Consider the following 19,867-nt stretch of genomic DNA (forward strand, 5'->3'; position numbering starts at 1 on the left):
GATACAGCAAGCAGTTATAATAACAGCAAATATGTATGCACCTAACAATAGACCATCAAAATATATGCTACACATCGGGGCGCCTGGGTGGCACAGCGGTTAAGCGTCTGCCTTCGGCTCAGGGCGTGATCCCGGTGTTATGGGATCGAGCCCCACATCAGGCTCTTCTGCTATGAGCCTGCTTCTTCCTCTCCTACTCCCCCTGCTTGTGTTCCCTCTCTCGCTGGCTGTCTCTATCTCTGTCGAATAAATAAAATCTTTAAAAAATATATATATATGCTACACAAACTGACAAAATTGAAGGGAGAAATAGTTCTACAGTGATAGCTGGAAACTTCAAAACCCAGCCCACAGTAACGGATAGAACATCCAGGCAGATGATGAGGGTACAGAGGACATGAACAACACAATAAGCCAACTGGCTCTAACAGACATTCATGGAACTCCCTATGCAACAACTAGAGTATACACCTTCTTCTCAAGTGGACATGAAACATTTTCTAGGATATGCCGTATGTTAGGTCACAAATTGAGTCTCAACAGATTTTAAAAGATAGACGTTCTACCAAGTATCTTCTCTGACCACAACAGGATGAAGTCAGAAGTCAATCAACAGAAGCAAAATTGGAAAATGCACAAATTTGTGGAAATTAAAAACACACCCTTAAAACTCTTCCCTTAAAACCAGAAGTAATTCTAAACGGGCTAAAGATTTAAGCATAAAAAAATAAAAACATTAAAGTTGCAGGAGAAAATATGGGTAACCCAAAAATTTTTCATTCAGCATGTGGAATGCTAAGACACCAAAGTGGAATGCCATAAAGGAAAAAACTGATTAAATCTTTTTAAATTCTACATGAAAAGTATCTACAACACACATAATAAACTGGTCAATTTCCTTTACCTAGGAAGAACATGCATAAATACAGCAAGAGAAAAATGGGCAGATGAACAGAGAGGTTTATAGAAAAAGAAATTAAAATGCCCAAAAAAATAAAAAAGGACACTCAATCAAAATTAAAGAAATGTGAATAGAAACAATGGAAAACTCAATCCAACTAAAAAAAAATTAACAATTTAAAATACCATGTGTTGTGTGCATCTGGGAAAACAAATTGCAAACTGAGGCAGCTCATAAGGAGCCACAAAGAAATAACATGCTCATGTGTGTTTTTAGGATGACAGGATGTTAAAATTTCTTACTACAATGACCACTTAATTATCTTAATGTTCCATACATAGCTTGCAGTAATTTAAAGAGGATAACACTGGGTGGGCGGACTGCAGAGCGCAAAGCCCAGAAAGTAAATGCAGTAGTAGAAATACAGGCAAAGACAGATCGTTGTCCTAGAAGTGCAAGAGCCACCTCGCCACTCTGCGCTTCAGCGTTACGATCAGAGCAGCTTTAGTCAACGTGCCTGATGTTATTTATCTCTCCCTCTCCCTTTATTCCCACCTCCCCCCATCCCCATTCTACCACCGCTTAGTAAAAAGATCTTATAAACTACTACTACTAGGTTTACTCACGTGTAAAAGACGGGTGAGTACTGTTTCTGAGCTATTTTTAGGGATTAAGTGAGATCATGCATGCAGCCCGGAGCCCAGCCTAAGCATTCAATAAATAATAGCTGCTAGTTAGATGCTAAATCATCCTATTCTGCAATATTTTATTCTCATGTTTAAATAGTTCCCCTATATATTTTTTTTTCTTTCTGTAGGTCTTTTACTAAAATGTGTCTTGACTCTCTTGAAAGAGAGGCAAGATATTTTGAAATCAATGTTAAAGTGGCAAGAATATACTTGACTAACTGCTCTTCCACGGGCGCTCCTCGCTACGGTGAAGAATCAGTGGGGAATGGACATGATTACACTGAACACGACAGAGGTGTCCTCACTTAGCAAAGGTGATGGCTTCACGAGGCCTCTGACCACCAATCATTGCTGTGACAGTCTGTTTTCTAGTGAATCCTGATGACCCAGAATGAACCTCGGAGAAACACCGATTAGACGCCTCAAAATGAAGTAACTAAAGGCACAGCATCTGGTTTTTACCAAAGGGGAAAGGTGTACTTTCCACGAGCGTGTGTCTGCTTGTCCTTCTGTACAGACATCTCCAAGAAGACACCAAAAAATGTGCCGCACTGACCGGGAAATGCTACCTCCAACTCTACCTGAGGGCCTAACAGTTGAACAGCTTAGAACAAAGACAAGAAAGAAAATGGGCAAAAAATGACTTTTTCTCAGGAAACCATTCCTTCTCCAGTAATATCTGGTCAAAACTTTGAGTTATTCCTGCTGTGATTTTGCCACATCTTTTTTCTTCCCTCTCATCTGACCCCTTTAATCCTTCCCCATTTATCCTAGTATTTACAATTCATTTGTTATCAGTTATATAAATTCTCTCTCCCCTGTGTGCACCTTGAGACAAGAAGCATGTCTTTCTCTTCAGTTGCTCAATCTCCTGCCCAGCACCTTGCAGAAAATCTACTAGGAGGTGCTGGAAGAGGTGTTGAAATAAGTGAATAAAATGTTATCTACACTGCAACACACGGCCAAGCGCCCAGGATCGGCAGTCAGAAAGCTTGGGCTCCAGTGTCAGTCCCGCCTTCTGCTGGTCCTATAGCTCCACACAGAAGCACTTCAGTACCCGGGTCCTCACACAAATGCTCTTCTATAACATGGGTCTTTTATTTTCTCTGCTATTCTTTACGGTTTTATAACATGAGATGCTGAAAGTAAAGGTCATTGTTTATGCTCATTTAAAGCACCACGATTACTTCTCTTGATCAGTATTATTTGCCATCCAAACCTTCTAAATTTAAGCAAGGATGGTACAGTTATTCTACTAGGAGAGGCAGATTTCATTAATGCACTTGCTTTTTAAAATAAGCACAAAGCCGTAAGCAGCTTGCCATCACAAGTACACATAAGCTTATGTTCTGAAACAGAAATGGCCCGTGTTCACTGTGCCGTTTCCCAACTTTAATTATGACTTAGCTAGAAAGTGTGTGAATATTTCTTACCAGGTTCTGGAAGGTCTAATTTTGCACGCTTTAGTTCTACCATAGAAATCTGAAGTTGTTCTATTACAAAGTCATCTTCGAAGAAAAAATCCTTTGCCAGGGTCTCCTGAAGAAATTCTACAAGTTCTTCCATAGATAATTTCATTAGATGTTCTAAGAAAAAAATGAGAGAAATACAAATGCTGAGTCAACAGTTACTTCAGGTTGAGAAGGTAAAGTGTTCTATTCTGCTGCAGCGTTTTTTAAAAAGGGCGCAGCATACAACTTATACATGCACTGTGAACACAACAGACACTCAGCAAGATAGAAGTACTTTCTGATATCCAAGCAGTCGATCTACTCTTTGGGAAGACAGGGAGAGGTGATTACTGCTAAATACCTTTTCATCGGTTTATTTAAGAACATCACACCTTAGACATTAATATTAACCCAGAGCAAGTGCCTCTTAGAGACACAGGCCACTCAGGATGACATGAGGGCTTTCTGTTTTATTGTTACAGAGCTCCACCTCCCACAGGCAAACCCATTTCAAGTCTCTATATTTACAGTTTCAGAATTTCCAAAAAATCTGGATTACTAACTTCATTTGTATTTCTACTTACGAAATTAGTTTTATTTAAAAAAATTCAGATTACAGATACAAAGTAGAAAGCAAAAATCAGCTACAAGCCCACTAGCCACTGCCCTACAAGTAGATGTGTGTACACATGTATAAATTTAAAAAACGGATTATACTCTGAGTCCATCGGATAGACTATCATATACTATAATTCACTTAATCAGTCTTCTAATACTGGACATTTAGGTTATTACCACTTTTTTTTTTTTATTACTATTTAAAACCAGTGTGTGATAAACCTCCCATGACAATGTCTCTAAATACTATTAAGGCAATCAGGAAAAAAACAAGAACAAAATCTTAGGAGCTTTAGCTGAACTCATGGTTACAGTGCCCAGACACAGTTTTTGAAGCTTCATGTGGCGGTGAAGAAACTCCATATAAGTCCTTGAGCTTTTGTCTTTCTGAGAAAAAACTACATAGCAGCAGACACATTTTTTTCAACAGCTATTCAGTCTGATGATATGATAGGATATAAAGTAGGTATTAGGCTTTAACGTTTATTTGCAAAGGGTGAAGAAACTTTTCATTGCCAAAATTAATCAAGACTCATATAAATAAAACATAATTTAAGACAGAGAACACAGCTACGGAGAAATATATCATGTTTCCACTTTCTTGCTGTTTAGTAAACATTAAACCAATACATACATGTTTTTTAAAAAAAATATACTTTTGTTCCATATCTTGGTCAGTTTGTAATCCAGAAAGAGAGGAAAGAGGCGGAGAGGAGAGGAGGGGTAGGGGAGGGAAAGAGAAGAGGAGGAGGTGAGGAGGTCGGTGGGGGAGAGACAGAGATTGATTTCCTGCGGTTTCTGGACAGACCTGAGTCCTGGGAGACAGCTCTCTCGGTGCTGTGGTTTGTGTGCTGGAGAATGGAGGACGGGGTATAAGGGAAATGAACCACAGCACTTCTGAATCCTTATCTTTCAGAATAAACGATACAAACTTGATTTTACAGTTTTCACTTCTTTCTAAAGTCTGGACAATTCAAAGGCCTGCTTTTCAAGTAAGCAATCAAACAATTTTATTTTAAAATACCTAACATGTACTTAGAATATCAAGCATAGCAGGGGGAAAACCTCACAAAACGTACCCCCCAAGTACTCAATTAGCTTATAACTTAGTTGGGACGCTGAACTGAAGAATCATTCAAGAATAACCTAAGGGAGGAGAATGATCAATGAATGTGAAACTATGTTGTTAAGACCTAGACTCCAGGTGCTCTGTGAAGTTCTAAAGCTTTCAATGATTCTCCTCTCTGCAGTTACAAGAGGAGGTACTAGGAGGAGTTCTAATTCTAAAGGTTGAACTGAGACTTTTAGATGAATAAGGTTCTTCACATTCAAGAAGAAAATTCTCATTTCTTGATTTTTAAAGTAAGGCACTGCATGCCAAATGTATAGAGCCCTTGAAATACTGCAACTGAAAATTGCATTTACCCAACAAGTGACCGTACTTGCCCCAGAGGCCAATGCAGTCAAGCAGAGAGATAAGCAGAAGGCGCCCCATCTCTGGTCTACAGCTTGGAGCTGGGTGCTTTTTGCCTGGATGGAGGACACAGTGATGGCAAATGTCTTCACTAGACTTTTTAACTAAGGGCCTGGTTTCTTTGGTCTCTCTCTTCTCTGAGTATAAATCAGAGATTTAGACTGAAGAAAAGCCATTATTAGGAATAAGGAAACAAATACTTAGTAAGAATAATATTATTAGTGAAACCAACACATTGCATTCTACTGCTTAAGTGGGAAAACTAAACTGAAAAAAAAAAAAAATCAAAGACCTCTGCAATGTAGTCAGCCTCAAGCCATGAGAAAGAACTGATGGAAGCCAATTACTAACTGAACATGATTTTTTCACTGACTTTCAAGAATTTTTTAAATTCGCTACTAAAAGAAAATGAATCTGAAGTTGGGTGGGGAATGAGAAATCAGAGTTAAATCAAGCCTTGATCTTTGTGAAATCTTTATACTTAAACATTTTCTTACTTTTGTGTAATTTTAAGATTGTGTAAGACATAGCGGTAAGAACTCGTTCTCCTTCAAAGATGTAGATATCCCATATTCTGAGGTTTAGTGTAAAGGGAGTCTATAATTAAAAACAAAACAGAGATAAGATTAACAGCTCACTCTTGTCTGGTATTTATAATTTTATGATTGAGTTTTGTAAAGAAATACTCACACGATCAAGGAAACACTGAAAAAACCATTTCATTGTGTAAAAACTTGTGTAGATTTCTTGAGAATCCTGAAAAAAACAAAGACTTCAAATTTCTGGATTGCAGCAAAAAAAATATGACAATCTAATACTAAAAGTTAGGAAAGCTGTTGGAGATAGCTGTCATAGCTAAACATAAAACCATTTCATTCCAAATCTTTTACATGCTGGAATATTTCTAGTTTTTTCTCCTTACTCCCTCTCTTTCTCCCTCAATCTCAGTTTTGGAAATCACCTTAAGAATAAATCCTTCTTCTAGAGGACTGTAATACAACATTTTGATTCTCTATATTTCACAGTGAAGTACCTCTTCTTCACTAAATTACCATGTTTTATAGTAGAGCATATGTATGGCTCACTAAGGATGAGGCTGTATGACCCTTAACGTACTTTTAGTGCAATAAAAAGGCCTCCAAAATTACTGAGAAATCATTTATCTTTAAAAACTGTACCATTTGTATATATCATCTGCAAAGAAGTGGTTTGATGTTATGAGTTAGGGCTGTGATGGTTCATCAATACTAAATTTCACAAGTCTCACGCTCTTCAAACACCTGGGAATTACAACTGCATAGTAAATGAAATGGACAACACTGCAAATCAATAAAGTAATTGGGACTAAAGGCTGCACTAAATTCTTCTAGCTTTACTCGTGGTGTAAATGGGTGTAAGTCAATGTCACATCTACCTACCAAGTGTTGCTTAAGCTTGGATAGAAACTTATTCAGTATTTTTTCATGATGTTCTTGAAACCTCAAGAGTTTAGGAAAACCGTGAACAAAAAAGCCTAAAATACAAACATAAAAACAGCATTTCATAAACAATACCAACAAAAACCCCTCTTCCGAAACGCAACACATTTCTTTCATTTTTAACTGTCAGCAACAACAAAAATCCAGTAGTTACTAAGATACTTGTCCACCCCACCAAGGAAATAACCGTGTGAAAGCTCCGGGTGATGAAACTTACAGTCTAGTACTTGTTTGCTAAAGATCCCCTATAACCTTGTAAAAATATAGAAGAGCACAGAATATTTCTGAATTACAAGGGAAACTTAGAAACCAAGAAAAAAATGAAAACTGAAGCCATTTATCAGGACTGTCTGTTCTCTTCAAGTATCTTAAAGCATATCTTAAACGCACAAATTTTTAAAGGTTATTCTAATCTTGAGGACTTAATTCGTTTTATTGTCAGTATGCTACATAACAAACACTTTATTGTTTTTCTCAGGTTTACTCTAACAACTTCATTAGTATTGTGCTTCTGAAGTTTTTATCACTTTTTAATCCCTTCTGTGATCTTTGACATCAGCTAAGATATAATGACACTGTATGATCAGTGATACATGAGAAACTAGTTTATCCCATCTCATTACACAACAGAATCTCTAAGATTTCTAGGAAGTAACTAATTGTAAATGGTTAGTTAGTACTGATTTTGTATATCTAACTCATGGAACTTTACATCTCTTTTTATTTACAAGTTTCCTTTCAGATATTCTACACGACCCACTAAAAAGGACATACACTCAACAGATTTATCATTTCTCCCCATTAGTTATTTCCAACCTGGGTTTTATGTAACTTTGGAAGATGTTAATAGATGTTCTATGTTTTTTAAAAAGAATGCAGGGGAAGTGCTGTGTGCTCCACAAACCCTTCTGGCACATTCATGACCTGCAAGGGCTTCTCAATGTTTCTACCATGCTTTATAAAGAAACTTTGTTTGCTTGATAAACTCACTCTGCCAGACTCATTTACCTTGGAGTTTCATTTTTTTCTCCCCACAGAACACGCGCTTCCAAAAAGTGAAACTGTGTTTCTCCAAGAACCCAAGGAACAAACTTATGTGTAAAACTTTCCAGAGACAGGGATTCTATTCCTCCCATCGTAACATTTTCTGATGTCATAAAAAATATATATATATCTATCTGTGCCACTTTCATGGCCAATTTGATGGGAATGGGAATTAGAAGAATCTCAAGAAAAAGTCTCATTTTGAAAAAGGCAATGCCCCTCAGTAATAAACATTAGCTCAAGGATGCTAATATAGCTAACATTACTTCACTTGTTAGTGATAGCCCAGACTTGATATTTTAAAATCTCATTTTCTTCAGCCCTCACTTTATTCCGTAATTTGTAAGTGACATCACTACCATGTAAGGGATGCAAAGAACTGAGGCAACCCTCAGTGATAAAATTCCATAGGCAGACCTACAAACAAGTATCTCTAAATAGAAACTTAACTAAAATAATGACCTAACCTTCACAGTAAATGCAAATATTAGGATAGTGAAATTAATATTACTTAATAGACTGGTGACAGTTGCTGAACGTAAGTTATCAGGTGTGTTCAAAAGAAATGACTTTCCTAGATTTGGGCAGTCTTCCACGTAATTACATACTACTGACACTGTAACATCCCTTTGTACTTCAACACAGACCGGCAACACCATTTCATGGTGAAGCAAAATAAAGGTGGATGAGGGAGAGTTATTTTTCTGCAAGATGCCTTTTCAAATGATATTGTTGGACGGAAGTTCGGTTCGATATACTGAGTCTTACTTTTGGAGTCTACTGATGGGCTGCAAAGTGTCCAGAAACAGTTATCATTAGTAGTAGTATTCATTTAAAAAATATTCACAAGGAAAAGTGAGGGAGATAGCCAAATGCGTGTGTGTACACACACACCACACAAAATACCACCATAAGAACCACATGGTATGAAAGTGTGGATTAAAAAACTATAGTCATACTTCCGAAAATGTTAAAATATTACTTTAAACATGTGGTGGGCTCCTCACCACATAAAGCTTACTCACAAACAGAACTAAGATGATCCATTCTTGGAGTGATTTGTGCTAAAAAATTGTATTTAATTTGGTATTATCACATGGGTGGCACTGGGAAAATAATTTTGCATTAAATGGGCAAATGCCACTTTTATTTCCAAAAGAAGATGCAATCCAAACTCTAAACTTTCTTGTATATGTTTGGCAGATATAAGGGAAAGGTTATTAAAAACAATCTTCTAACTTGAAAACCAAAAACTCATGCAAGTTTTGAGATATTAAATAATGAAGTACCCACAACATGTTATCAGCAGTCTTTTACTGTAAAATGGAATCAATTTTACTGCTAAAAGAACCAAAACACACATTTCACCGAAATGATAACTGCATGACAGTCTAAAAGTTTTAGTCAAAGGCATCTTTTATTTCTCCCAGTAACACAGCTTTCCTCAAGTCCTCCAAACCTAAATTAGTTTCTTCTGGCTGGGGGCAAGGAAGTAAAGAATTTCAAAATGCCAACACTATACCTTGAGGTAAACATCAAGGAATATACATGTAAACAGAAGAGTTTAGCAAAGTTCAATAAAAGAGGAAACAAGAAATGACTCACAAACACTAATCGACCGAACAGCCCCAGACATTAAGTTTTTGTGCTTAACCCTACTAAGCATCTTCCAAAGTTTGACTTTGTTTTCATTTACCTTTTTCTCCCTTCCTTATTGTTTTTGATAAACTATAGGGTTTTCTTACCATGCATGGCATGTTTGGGGCCTGAGAATAGTTTGACCAGGGCCCAGAAGGCATCTTCTTCATTCATATACATAAGGAGCAAAGCTGTGATCTGGCTCATCCCCTGACAGTATCCAACTTCCTGAAGATAAATGAGAACAAAGAAACTGGGGATTTTAAGATCCAATTACATGCATATGCACATATAAAAACCTGACCTACAAAATAAGCAGAAAATGCCTAAACACATTAAATAATGGGCAATTCTACAGATAGACTACAGTTTTTATATTGAGCTATAAACTATAAAAGAATACATTTGTATTCAAAAATAAATGTAGCAGTGTGAACAAAGTGTCAAGCTACATGTATTTTTATTGTCCCCTATTCAATACCATTATACCTTTCGTAAAAAGAGCTAATAGTTTATTCTTCCTTTGTAAGTATTATTCTCAGTTCAATATTCCTCCTCTTCGTTCAAATGCTGGCAAGTTTCTCTCCTTCTACAGTTCCCAAGTTGCTGATTTGTCTCCTCTAGATTTCCCAGCCCTTACAGAGACACATTTTGGGATACCCAACCAGTCTATGTCCCTTCTCTGAGAACTGCCTACTCTCCCCATATTCCCTGCTTGTCATGTGGCCTTAGAGCTTCATGTTTGTGCCACATGAACCAAAGCTGTGCAGCAGAAGAGGTCATTTGAGCCCAGGGGAACAGTGAGATGGCCACATTGACTAATCACATACTCTCTCCAGGGTATCTCTAATCAGATGGTGAGACGCATTTAAACGGAATGGTCATGTTGAGTCTGTTGGTGCAATTTTAGCCATGCGAAAACTGAAGAGTAGGCAAAGAAAGCAATCTGGAGGGAGAAACAGTGGAACAAGCAGTTTCCAGAGATAATCAGTTACCATGTGGCCCCAGAGTGGAAGAAAGAGAACGTGTGGCTCTGGCTCAATGAAGGCTTCGCACGTTCCAGCTCCAATTTCCATGAGGCCCAAATATTGCTTCCTTTCTACAGAAAGGCCTTTAATAAACTCTTTTATAACCTGCCCTAGTTTAAAATTTCTCATAACTTAAAGGTTTTAATAGAAATTACACACCCAAGTTTCAAGGTTGTCCTTCCTAGAACCTGGCCAATAAGCATTTAACCTCCACATGAGGTTCAAAACTAATTGATCTTTCCCCAAATTATCATCTCCCCCTGAGTGACAGATATGTTAAGAACAACATGTTCTATTACCAAAAAGTTTACTTTTAGCCTACTCCTAGGGTAAGCAAGTAGGTACACACATGATCTCCTATTTGGCCCTCGCTGAGTGAACAAAATGTGACCTTGAAACCCAAACTCCCAGGGTGATGAAGAGTGAGCAAGGGTCGAGCAAAAATTCATCTGCCCACCAACTTCCTAAACTTCGAGCCCTGCTCATTCTCAGCATGACTGTGTAAAATAAAAACAAGACAAACAACACCACAACAAAACAATCCAGAGAAAGAGGGGACAACGAGAGATGCACTGACATACAGTGGTTTTTTCCCCACTTCTGACTCAGTTCTGTTCTAAGATTCCAAGGTCACCAGAGGAGCCTTGAAAAGATCCACAGAGGCAGGGGGTGCCCAGAGAGTTCCTCCAGTTCCTCAGAATACAACTCAAAGAGCCCTGTGTGGGTATGCTCTAACTTACCGTGTTATAAATAGAATATGCAGCAAGAACATGGAATAGGGATTGTTGCCTAGAGAAAAGAAAGGTTATATTGAATATATTTCAGTTATTTCACATATTTTTAAAATTATAAACTTAAAAAAATAAAGTTTGCCTGAAAATAGATAATCCAGACAAAAGTACTACTGTAATAAAGAAATGAACCCAAGCTCAAATGTAAACAATACTCTGTACAGTCTAAATTTAAGGCTACAGACATTCGTTCTTTTTTCTTTTTAAAGGGGGTGGAGGAGCAGAGGGAGAGAGAATCTCAAGCAGGCTCCACGCCCAGCACGGAGTCCTAGGAGGGGCTCGATCTCACGACCCCGAGATCATGACCTGAGCCAAAATCAAGAGTTGGACACTTAACCAGCTGAGCCACCTAGGCACCCCTGACATTCATTCTGATAGAATTTATACCAAAAAACACAAATGGCTTCACAATCTCTTAAATGTGTTGCCCTCCTTCTCTGAACTATTCTCACTATAAAATCATCCCCATAGGAGCAGCCAGCCTGCCAGAACTATGGAGGCCCCGTGAAGCCTCAGCTGGAGCGCAGGCTAGGTACAATACCTTGCAGGGCTGGGGCATCCTCTGGGAGGCTGCAAGTGCTCTCAGTCAGCCGCCGATATCTAGTGCTCTCTCTCTCACAGCCAGGACACTGGGGTCCAAGATTCAAGGGGCAGAAATGGGATGACTCTACCCACCATTATCCCTAGTAGTCCACTAGCAAAATGTTCGCTTCCCATCCCATCAGTCTTAAGCTCTGCTGGTCTAGGAGTCCTAGTTCCAAAGGGAGAAACGTTTCCACCAGGAGACACATTGATTCCACTGAACTGGAAGCTGAGACTGCCACCCAACCACTTTGGGCTCCTCATGCCTCTAAATCAACAAGCAAAGAAGGAGGTGACTGTACCAGTTGGAGCAACTGATCCTGGTTACTAAGGAGAAACTGAGTTGCTACTACACGATGGATGTAAGGAAGAGTAGGCCTAGAACGCAGGAGAATACTTAGGGTGTCTCTGAGTATAGCCAAACCTTGTGATTAAAGTCAATGGAAAACTACAGCCATCTAATTCAGGCAGGACTGCTAATGGTCCAGAATTAAAATTTATTAGGTCACCCCACCCGGTAGAGAACCATGACCAGCTGAGGTGCCTGCAGAGGGCAAAGGGAGTATGAGATGGGTAGTGGAAACCAGCTATAACTATGTGCCCAGCCACAGAAATGATGATTATAGGGCCGCCTGGGTGGCTCAGTTTGTTAAGCATCTGCCTTTAGCTTAGGTCATGATCCTAGGGTCCTGGGGTCGAGCCCCACATCAGGCTCCCTGCTCAGCACGGAGCCTGTTTCTCCCTCTCCCTCTGCTCCAAGCACCCCCCTCCCCCCGCTCACTCTCTCTTCTGCCCACTCTCTCTCAAATAAATAAATAAAATCTTAAAAAAAAAAAAGGAAAAGAAATGATTCTAATTGTTATGAGCATTTCTTCCTTATTTTGGCATGAATATGTTTATATATATGTATTTAATAATGTTTTTGCTTTCCTCCTTCCTTTTCTGTTTTCATCTAACATATTAGCTATATTAGATATATTATTAACAGTTACTTTTATATTGCAGTATTTAGGTTTCAGAATGTCAAAGCAAAAGGGTAAACATCACCAAAGATTTTGCATCCTCTCGTGGGGAAAGGGTTAGACTAGTTTCAGTCCTAGGCAAAAGAGTTGTATCATGTTAGGCAAAAGTATGACCTTGTATTACCTCTATTTGGAAACAGAGCTGACAAGGATGTACTACAATGGTCACTACACCACTGGCGTCACTTTGGCTAGGCTACAACCCCCAATTATTCAAAAGCTAATCTACGTGTTGCTGTAAAAGAAAGGCATTTTGTAGATGTGATTAAAATCTATAAGCAGTTGACTTTAAGCAGGGGAGATGATCCTAGATAATCTTGGTGGGCCTGATTCAATCAGGTGAAGGGCTGTTAAGAGCAGATGTGAAGCCTCCCTGAAGAAGTTCTTCCTGTGGACAGTAGCTCTGCTTGTGCTCAGGAGTTCCAGGCTGTCCCTCCTGATGGCCTGTCCTCCAGATATGGGACTTGCCTAGTCAGCCTCCACTATCAAGCCGATTCCTCTCAATAAATCTCTGAATGCACATCTCTTCCTGGTTTCTGCTTCTCCTGTTGAACTCAACCAATACAGAGGTCAGCAAAACTATACCTCTCATTCATAAACTGTAATACTCATTTCAGTCATTCATTCCTCACTTTTTTTAGTTTCAGCTATGCACTGGGGCCAAGTTTATAGGGATCTATTTGTCACTGACATGGTTCTCAAAAAGTAATACAATCTCCAACTTCTTTACTAAGATTTTAATAAAAGTAGCTACTACATTTTTAAGAATTACCAGATCATAAAATGACTCTTTACCAACCAAATAGCATCTACTACGTCAAAGGTTAAAAAATTTAAGTGAACCCAGATCCTAGGTTTCACACAACACAGACCAAACAATCTGCAAAAACTTAGACCTTTAGGAACTGCATCAAAATTATAGTTCATACAAGACATTCTACTCACTCATGTTTTAAGTTAACAAAGACTCTAATAAACACTCTTTATAAATGCTATTTACATTTCATAACATTAAAGTTTACTTACTTAACACCATATCTGTCTCTAAACATAATATGGTCCCTAAATGTGCGGTTGACATCAAGGTCAATTTGTCTGATGTCAGGTGAACAACCCCGTGCTCTGTGTTTTAATTTCTGAAGAGAAAAAAGAGGGGAAGAAAGCACATTTTTATGGAAATCAGTTGTTGAAAACAGTTCTCATTAAAACAATAAATCATGAAGTCATTATCATTAAAACCTGTTTCGGTTCAGGAAAGTCACGCCTGTGGTTCACCAATGAACGTGAAAAGGCACACGACGAAGAGCTTCCCTCCCACCAGGGCCCCCATCTCTCTCACACCCATCCCTTCCCTCTTCCCCCACCTTTCCCCTCCTGTCTTAACAATACAGTTAGATTTTAATTCGGAATGAAGCACTTTTCAGAGCCTGCCTTGCTAAGACTACGTAAAAGCTCTTCGCAGCTGAGCCACACAGTCCGCTAGGATTTCTTTTTTCTTTCCAGCACAGCATTTTTGTTTTCCTTCGAGCTAATCATTGCCTTGTTTCTTGATTTGCTTCATTTTCTACACGCTTGCTGCTAATCCAATCCCAACTCACTTTAAACTGCATCCACTCCTCTGGTGTTGCTGCAGTAGGAATGGTGCTCTCCGATTTCAACTCTGTGCAGATGTCCCTCCAGAGCCTTCGGACCTGCTCCAGCCTGGGGCTCCTGGACCTCGGGGCCTGCTGCACAGCTGGGGCCTTGGACGCCCCCTTCACCCTCTGCTAGGCCTTCCTTCGCTTGGGTGCCCTGTTTCCTGGGTCTCACGTCTTCTCCCTCCTTGGTTTATTCCCTTGTTCGGAGGAGCACATCCTCTAGTAGAAGGCTGTATGGAAGATAAATTGTTTTGAAACTTCAAATGTCTGACAATACTACCTCCTTCTTATTTAACTGTTGAGCTCTTTTAGAATTCTAAATTGGAAAATATTTTTGCTCAAAAGGCACTGCCTTTACTGTCTTCTAGTTTCCAGTGCTGCCACTCTAATTCTGGTTTCTTTGTACGAAATCTGCTTTTTCGCTAGAAGGTTGTAGGCATTTTTCTCTCCACGTCCTGAAACTTTACATTTCTGTGCTTGATTTGTATCTATTTTTATCCACAGGGTTGGGCACTTGATCGATCTTTTCAATCTTATAAACTCGGACTTACGTCTCTCAGTTCTGAGTGATTTCTTCAGTAATTCCTTTGTCCATTTCCTCATCCCTCCTGCCTGCATTCCCATTTCCTCTTTCTGGAACTCTTACTATTACAGTGTGGAATCTCCTGGGCTGTCATTTAACTTTCTTATATTTTCTCTATATTATTTTCCATTACTTTGAATTTATTATCTACTTTCTGGAAAATTCCTTCAAATATTACTCTCAAACCTTCTCTCAAATATTTCAGTTCTATTATAATTTTCTATGGTTAATAAGCTTTGTTGTTCTCAAAGGTTCCTTTTTATAGGCTTTTATACTTGTTCTAGGGATGTAATATCTATTTTGATCCCTCTGAAGATACTTGTGATCTTTTTTTTAAGTTTTCTTCTTGCTCTATAGTCTGTTTCTTACACGTTTCTTTTTTCCATTTTTTCTCGTGTGTCTTTCACGTTAGCTCCTTTATCCAAGTGAACAGCGGTATTTCATTGTCTGCTTACATTTAAAGGCAGAACACTAAAAGCTGATGGCAAGCTCTGTGTGCAGAGGTGGGGCTTCATGACTGTCTCCACTGCAGAATGATCTGTCTGGGCAGTCTCACTGGGGTTCCCCCGAAGTCAACGTCTCTGGGTTTATGTCCTTAGGCTGGGCAGATTTCCCAGTGGAGCCTCTTCCTGTCTCCGGTCAGGAAGACAAGCACCTGGCCGCCAATGTGCTGGGAGCAGCGTGGGGAAGGAGGCCGGGATGCCCCCAGCCCCCAGCTCAGGATATACAGTTCTTCTGTGCCTACACACCCCCCTCCCCAGGAACATCTGGGTCCCCTCCAGTCCAGAGGCCCTCTGGTTCATTCTCTCCAGAGGGTAAACCTTGGACTCGAGCCAGGTTAGCAGGGGGACGTCGGGGCTTTAAGTGCTTCTGCGACGGACCCTGGGCCACTTCCACAGCTCTGAGCTTCACCTCCACTCCCAGAGGCACCTGCAGTTGACAATTACCAAAACTTGCGGAGATTCTGAGATGGCAATCAGCCAGCCAGGACTTCCGCTTTCTCGGGTTTGCTGAGTTTAGTAAGTGTCTGTCTGGTTTCCAGACACTGGCAGCCGTTCTCTCTCCTGTTTCTTATTTCTTGTGGGCTTTGTCTTTACAACAATTCCCTGCTGTCAGTTTCATGGCATTTCGGGGGAAGGGAGCTGGGTGAGGAGATTTAATCTCCCAAACTGAGCTAGATAAGAGATTAAAATTTATAATAATCTATACTTAACCACACTAACATATAATTACGCATCTCTATACATATATTATACTAACTCGTTTACCATGTTTGGGTGATACAGATCTCTGCCTGAATCAACTCCAACAAATATATATGAAAACATAACGGCTAATTCCCGACTTCAACTAAAAGTAGAAAGAAGTAGGCTATCTGGAATATGTGTGTATGTGTTAAGTGTTCTGTGACTGTACGTACTCTTTGTGTTTTGAGACCGTTGCTCAGACAAGGGCAGCTTTTAAAATCATGAAGAGTAACCACAGTATACTTCGGAGTCCTAAATACGCATAGTATTTATAGTATTGTATTTAGAGTATTGTATTAGAATCACACCACTGAAATATTATCGTACACTATCACTGATAAAAATTTAGTTTAAAAATGGTAATCTGTTCGTGTTTGTTCTTTATTTTTTTTTAAGGTAATAGACAAGTAAAGAGGTTTCAATTATTGTTCTACAGGCCTCCCGGTAAAAAATGAGATGTCAAAACATAGAAAGAGAACGTTTGACAGGACATGATAAAATGTGCTTTAAAATAAAATTTAGTTCAAAGGCAGAAAAATCATCCAAATATATCTATAGTATCAGTTTCTCTAGAGGACATGAAAATCCAACATAAAAAGGCCTCAAGACAGAAGCAAATTTCAGTTAAGTAGGTAAAAAATTGCAGGTCAGAAAGATTATGTCCTAGGATATTTACAACGAATGTACAAAATACAGGAAATCAAGCATATTTCTTATCAAGGAGGCAAATCAGCTTCTCAGTTATCTCTGAGACTGGGTGGGCGAGACCCATGACTGTCACAATAACACAAGAATATACATTTTATTTAACAGAAATAGGATCTAGTGAATCTATAAACCTGAAGTACAGGGGAAAGATCCGCGATATCGCGATGTGTTTGGCCAACAAGACTATGAAGCCCCAGGAAGGCTGTAGGTGGGGCTGTTAACCACGATGGACTGAACTTCTGCCATCTGTGAGCTCTATCAGACACACAAGAGACACAAATGACACTGAGGTGCACTGAAAAGGACAAGAGGGAGTGGCAGATGAGAGCGCCAGCTCAGGAGCCAGCGACAGGCTCACCCACCCGAGAAAGATCTTAGTAGTTCTATTCCTTCTGAAGTTCCAACCTAAAGACAGCAACTCATACCATCTTTGGAGAGAGAGTAAGAAAGAGCGGGAATGGAAGACCATCAAATAATGATGCCGGGAAAACTCAAAGAATACCAAAAAAAAAAAAAAAAAATTCTTTTTATGATAGTGTTAGAAAAAATAAAAAGTACCGGCAGGCAAGTCATTTCTTTTGTTGTTGTTATGGTACACCTGGCATTTACTAAATGGATCTCTCATGTTAACCAGTTCCTGGATCATTTTATTCTATGTAGAAAAAGTCTAAAAGATCATTGAAAACACAGTTCTGCTATTAGAACGTATGCTGGATTGAAAAGTGCCCCTTCCCCAAACTCAGGTCTACCCAGAACCTGTGAATGACCTGATTTGAAAATAGGGTCTCTGAAGATGTAACTGAGTGAAGATGACATCATGCTGGATTAGGGCGGACCCCAAATCCAATAACTGGTGTCCTTACCAGGTCAGACACACAGACATACAGACACACACAGGGAGAAGGCGGTGTGAGGAGGGAGGCAGAGAGCAGACTGAGGTAGCTGTGAGTCCAGGAATGGCGTCAGCAACGCCTGAAGCCAGGAAGGGGAGAGAAGGATTCTCCCGAGCCCTGAGACGAACCAGGGTCATGCGGACACCCTGGCGTCAGACCTCTAGCCTCCGGAGGCATGAGAGAAGACACTGCTGCTGTTTGGAGCTGCTCAGTTTATGGCGCTTTGTGGCAGCCCAAGGAAACAAACCCAGCATGCTACAGAAAAGTGTTTTCTCTCATTAATTAAACAAGAATTTAATAAGCACCTACCATAGACCAGCACACTGTACCAGGTGCTGGGGTTAGAGTTTATGTTTTCTCAGACTCCATTTTCAATATTGGCTCTAAAACTATGATACTTAAATCAAATGTCTCATCAACAGACTAAAATAACTTGAAACTCTAAAACCCTAAGACATATACTCATAGTCTGTGTAGGGCCCAAATAGCTAATTTAAAAAACCTTTTAGACACACAAAATAAGAACTCTTTAAATTAACCAGTATTTATTATATTTCATCTTGATAAAATATTACAACACACACAAACACATTATAAGAAAAAGAAAAGAAAACATCAAGAGTACTCCAAAGCTCCTTTTATAATTGGTACAGGGTTTAAATCATAAATAATTTTTCTTTTATCCATTTTATTCTATTTACATACATTTTCTGAGGGACACAGTTCAAAAAGATTTTTAGATAATCATTCCTTTCAAAGGTTAATATAAACTTTAGATTTAGAAAAGGTATAGCTGAAATGATAAGGTAAATGTAATGCATTAGCTAATTTAAGGAAAGCGTTACTGATCACTGAGTCAAAAGTTTGACTTTTGATTAACAAATAACAAAACCTAGAGATACCTACTAGTCTTGGAGGAAAATTCTTTTCTCACACTCAGAAGAAAACAGTCAAGCACATACAGGCAGCTGTTGGATAAACTGAATCCCACTGCTGTTTTCCCACAAAGTCTAGAAGGGACATTGTAGACCTCTTTATTAACACTACATTGCAAATAAGCAGCTATGATCAGGTGTTAGTCAGTTTTCCTCACGAATACACCCCAACACTGATAATTTCAAGTATTTGAAAAGCACTGGATACTTACTGACTGATATAGAAAATAACATTTTCCCTGAAGTATTTGTTCACAAGTTAGGAAGCAGATTGCACTAAACCAAACAATCAAGAAAATCATAGGCTTATACAACTCAATGTAATATCATTTTAATATAACTTCAAATGATATGATTATCTTACATCACCTTGAAAGCGAAAAGAAATGGGTTTTGCTTTTCAATTTCAAAATAACAAGTTAGTTTTAGATACTCACACTATAGAGGTCTCTTGTCTCTTCTTTCATTTTAGGGATCTCCAGAAGCAGAGCCCAGACTTCACCTCTGAGCTGGAGTGGGATTCCTTTGTAAATTCTCCTATGAAACTTATTGAAAGAAACAAATTGAAGGTTATAAATGACAAAAATCTTAGACTGATCCCTCAAATCAAACTAATTAATATGTGTTAGTCCTTTATTTTCAAAGTATCCATGCCAACCGGTATGTTCTGCCATGGCACACTTGGATCCGATCGTGTCTACTTTCCAAACCCTAGCAGGGAGACACGTACCCAGGAAGGCAGAGCACACAAAGAAAACGTTAAGAATGCCGAGTACAAGAGCAGTTCCATACCATTACCAAGGAGCTCCCCATGCAGCATGAAAGCATAATCAGTGCTCTTTTTCAAGGTGTGAACATCTGATTTACACATTCCCCGTTGATATAATTAAGTGGTTGCATACTCTCTTCCTTTTCCCCCATACATCTAAAAGGCTCCAAATAGTAAAAAGATTGTCTTGTCCCAAAAGTGTCTTCGTGGAGTGTAGAGAATACTGTAAGCCCTAATATCTTTTCCTGCAGCATCTTCTCTCTGAGGCTTTCCAGAACCTATCAACATAACATATCCTGTCTAGCTCAGAACTCAGCCAATGCCACCCGCAATCTTCAGTTCTCTCCCCACCTCCCTGCCCCGCCCCTCCCCTCCACAC

General features: G+C 39.2%; 1 protein-coding gene across 10 annotated transcripts in view; it reads right to left on the reverse strand.

The window, feature by feature from the left end:
• USP6NL (USP6 N-terminal like) overlaps positions 1–19,867 on the reverse strand; it is a 179,584-nt gene that overhangs the window by 26,762 nt on the left and 132,955 nt on the right. For all 10 annotated transcript variants that reach the window (XM_034644118.1, XM_034644115.1, XM_034644116.1 and 7 more), the window contains 8 exons: positions 19,157–19,264; positions 13,743–13,852; positions 11,062–11,110; positions 9,401–9,521; positions 6,552–6,646; positions 5,824–5,889; positions 5,631–5,730; positions 3,024–3,176 (listed from right to left, as the gene is read on the reverse strand). In XM_034644118.1, coding sequence (XP_034500009.1) covers positions 3,024–3,176; positions 5,631–5,730; positions 5,824–5,889; positions 6,552–6,646; positions 9,401–9,521; positions 11,062–11,110; positions 13,743–13,852; positions 19,157–19,264 — 802 coding nt within the window. The remainder of the gene's footprint in view (positions 1–3,023; positions 3,177–5,630; positions 5,731–5,823; positions 5,890–6,551; positions 6,647–9,400; positions 9,522–11,061; positions 11,111–13,742; positions 13,853–19,156; positions 19,265–19,867) is intronic.

This window comes from Ailuropoda melanoleuca, chromosome 15, assembly GCF_002007445.2.
Source record: "Ailuropoda melanoleuca isolate Jingjing chromosome 15, ASM200744v2, whole genome shotgun sequence".
Classification (NCBI taxonomy): domain Eukaryota; kingdom Metazoa; phylum Chordata; class Mammalia; order Carnivora; family Ursidae; genus Ailuropoda; species Ailuropoda melanoleuca.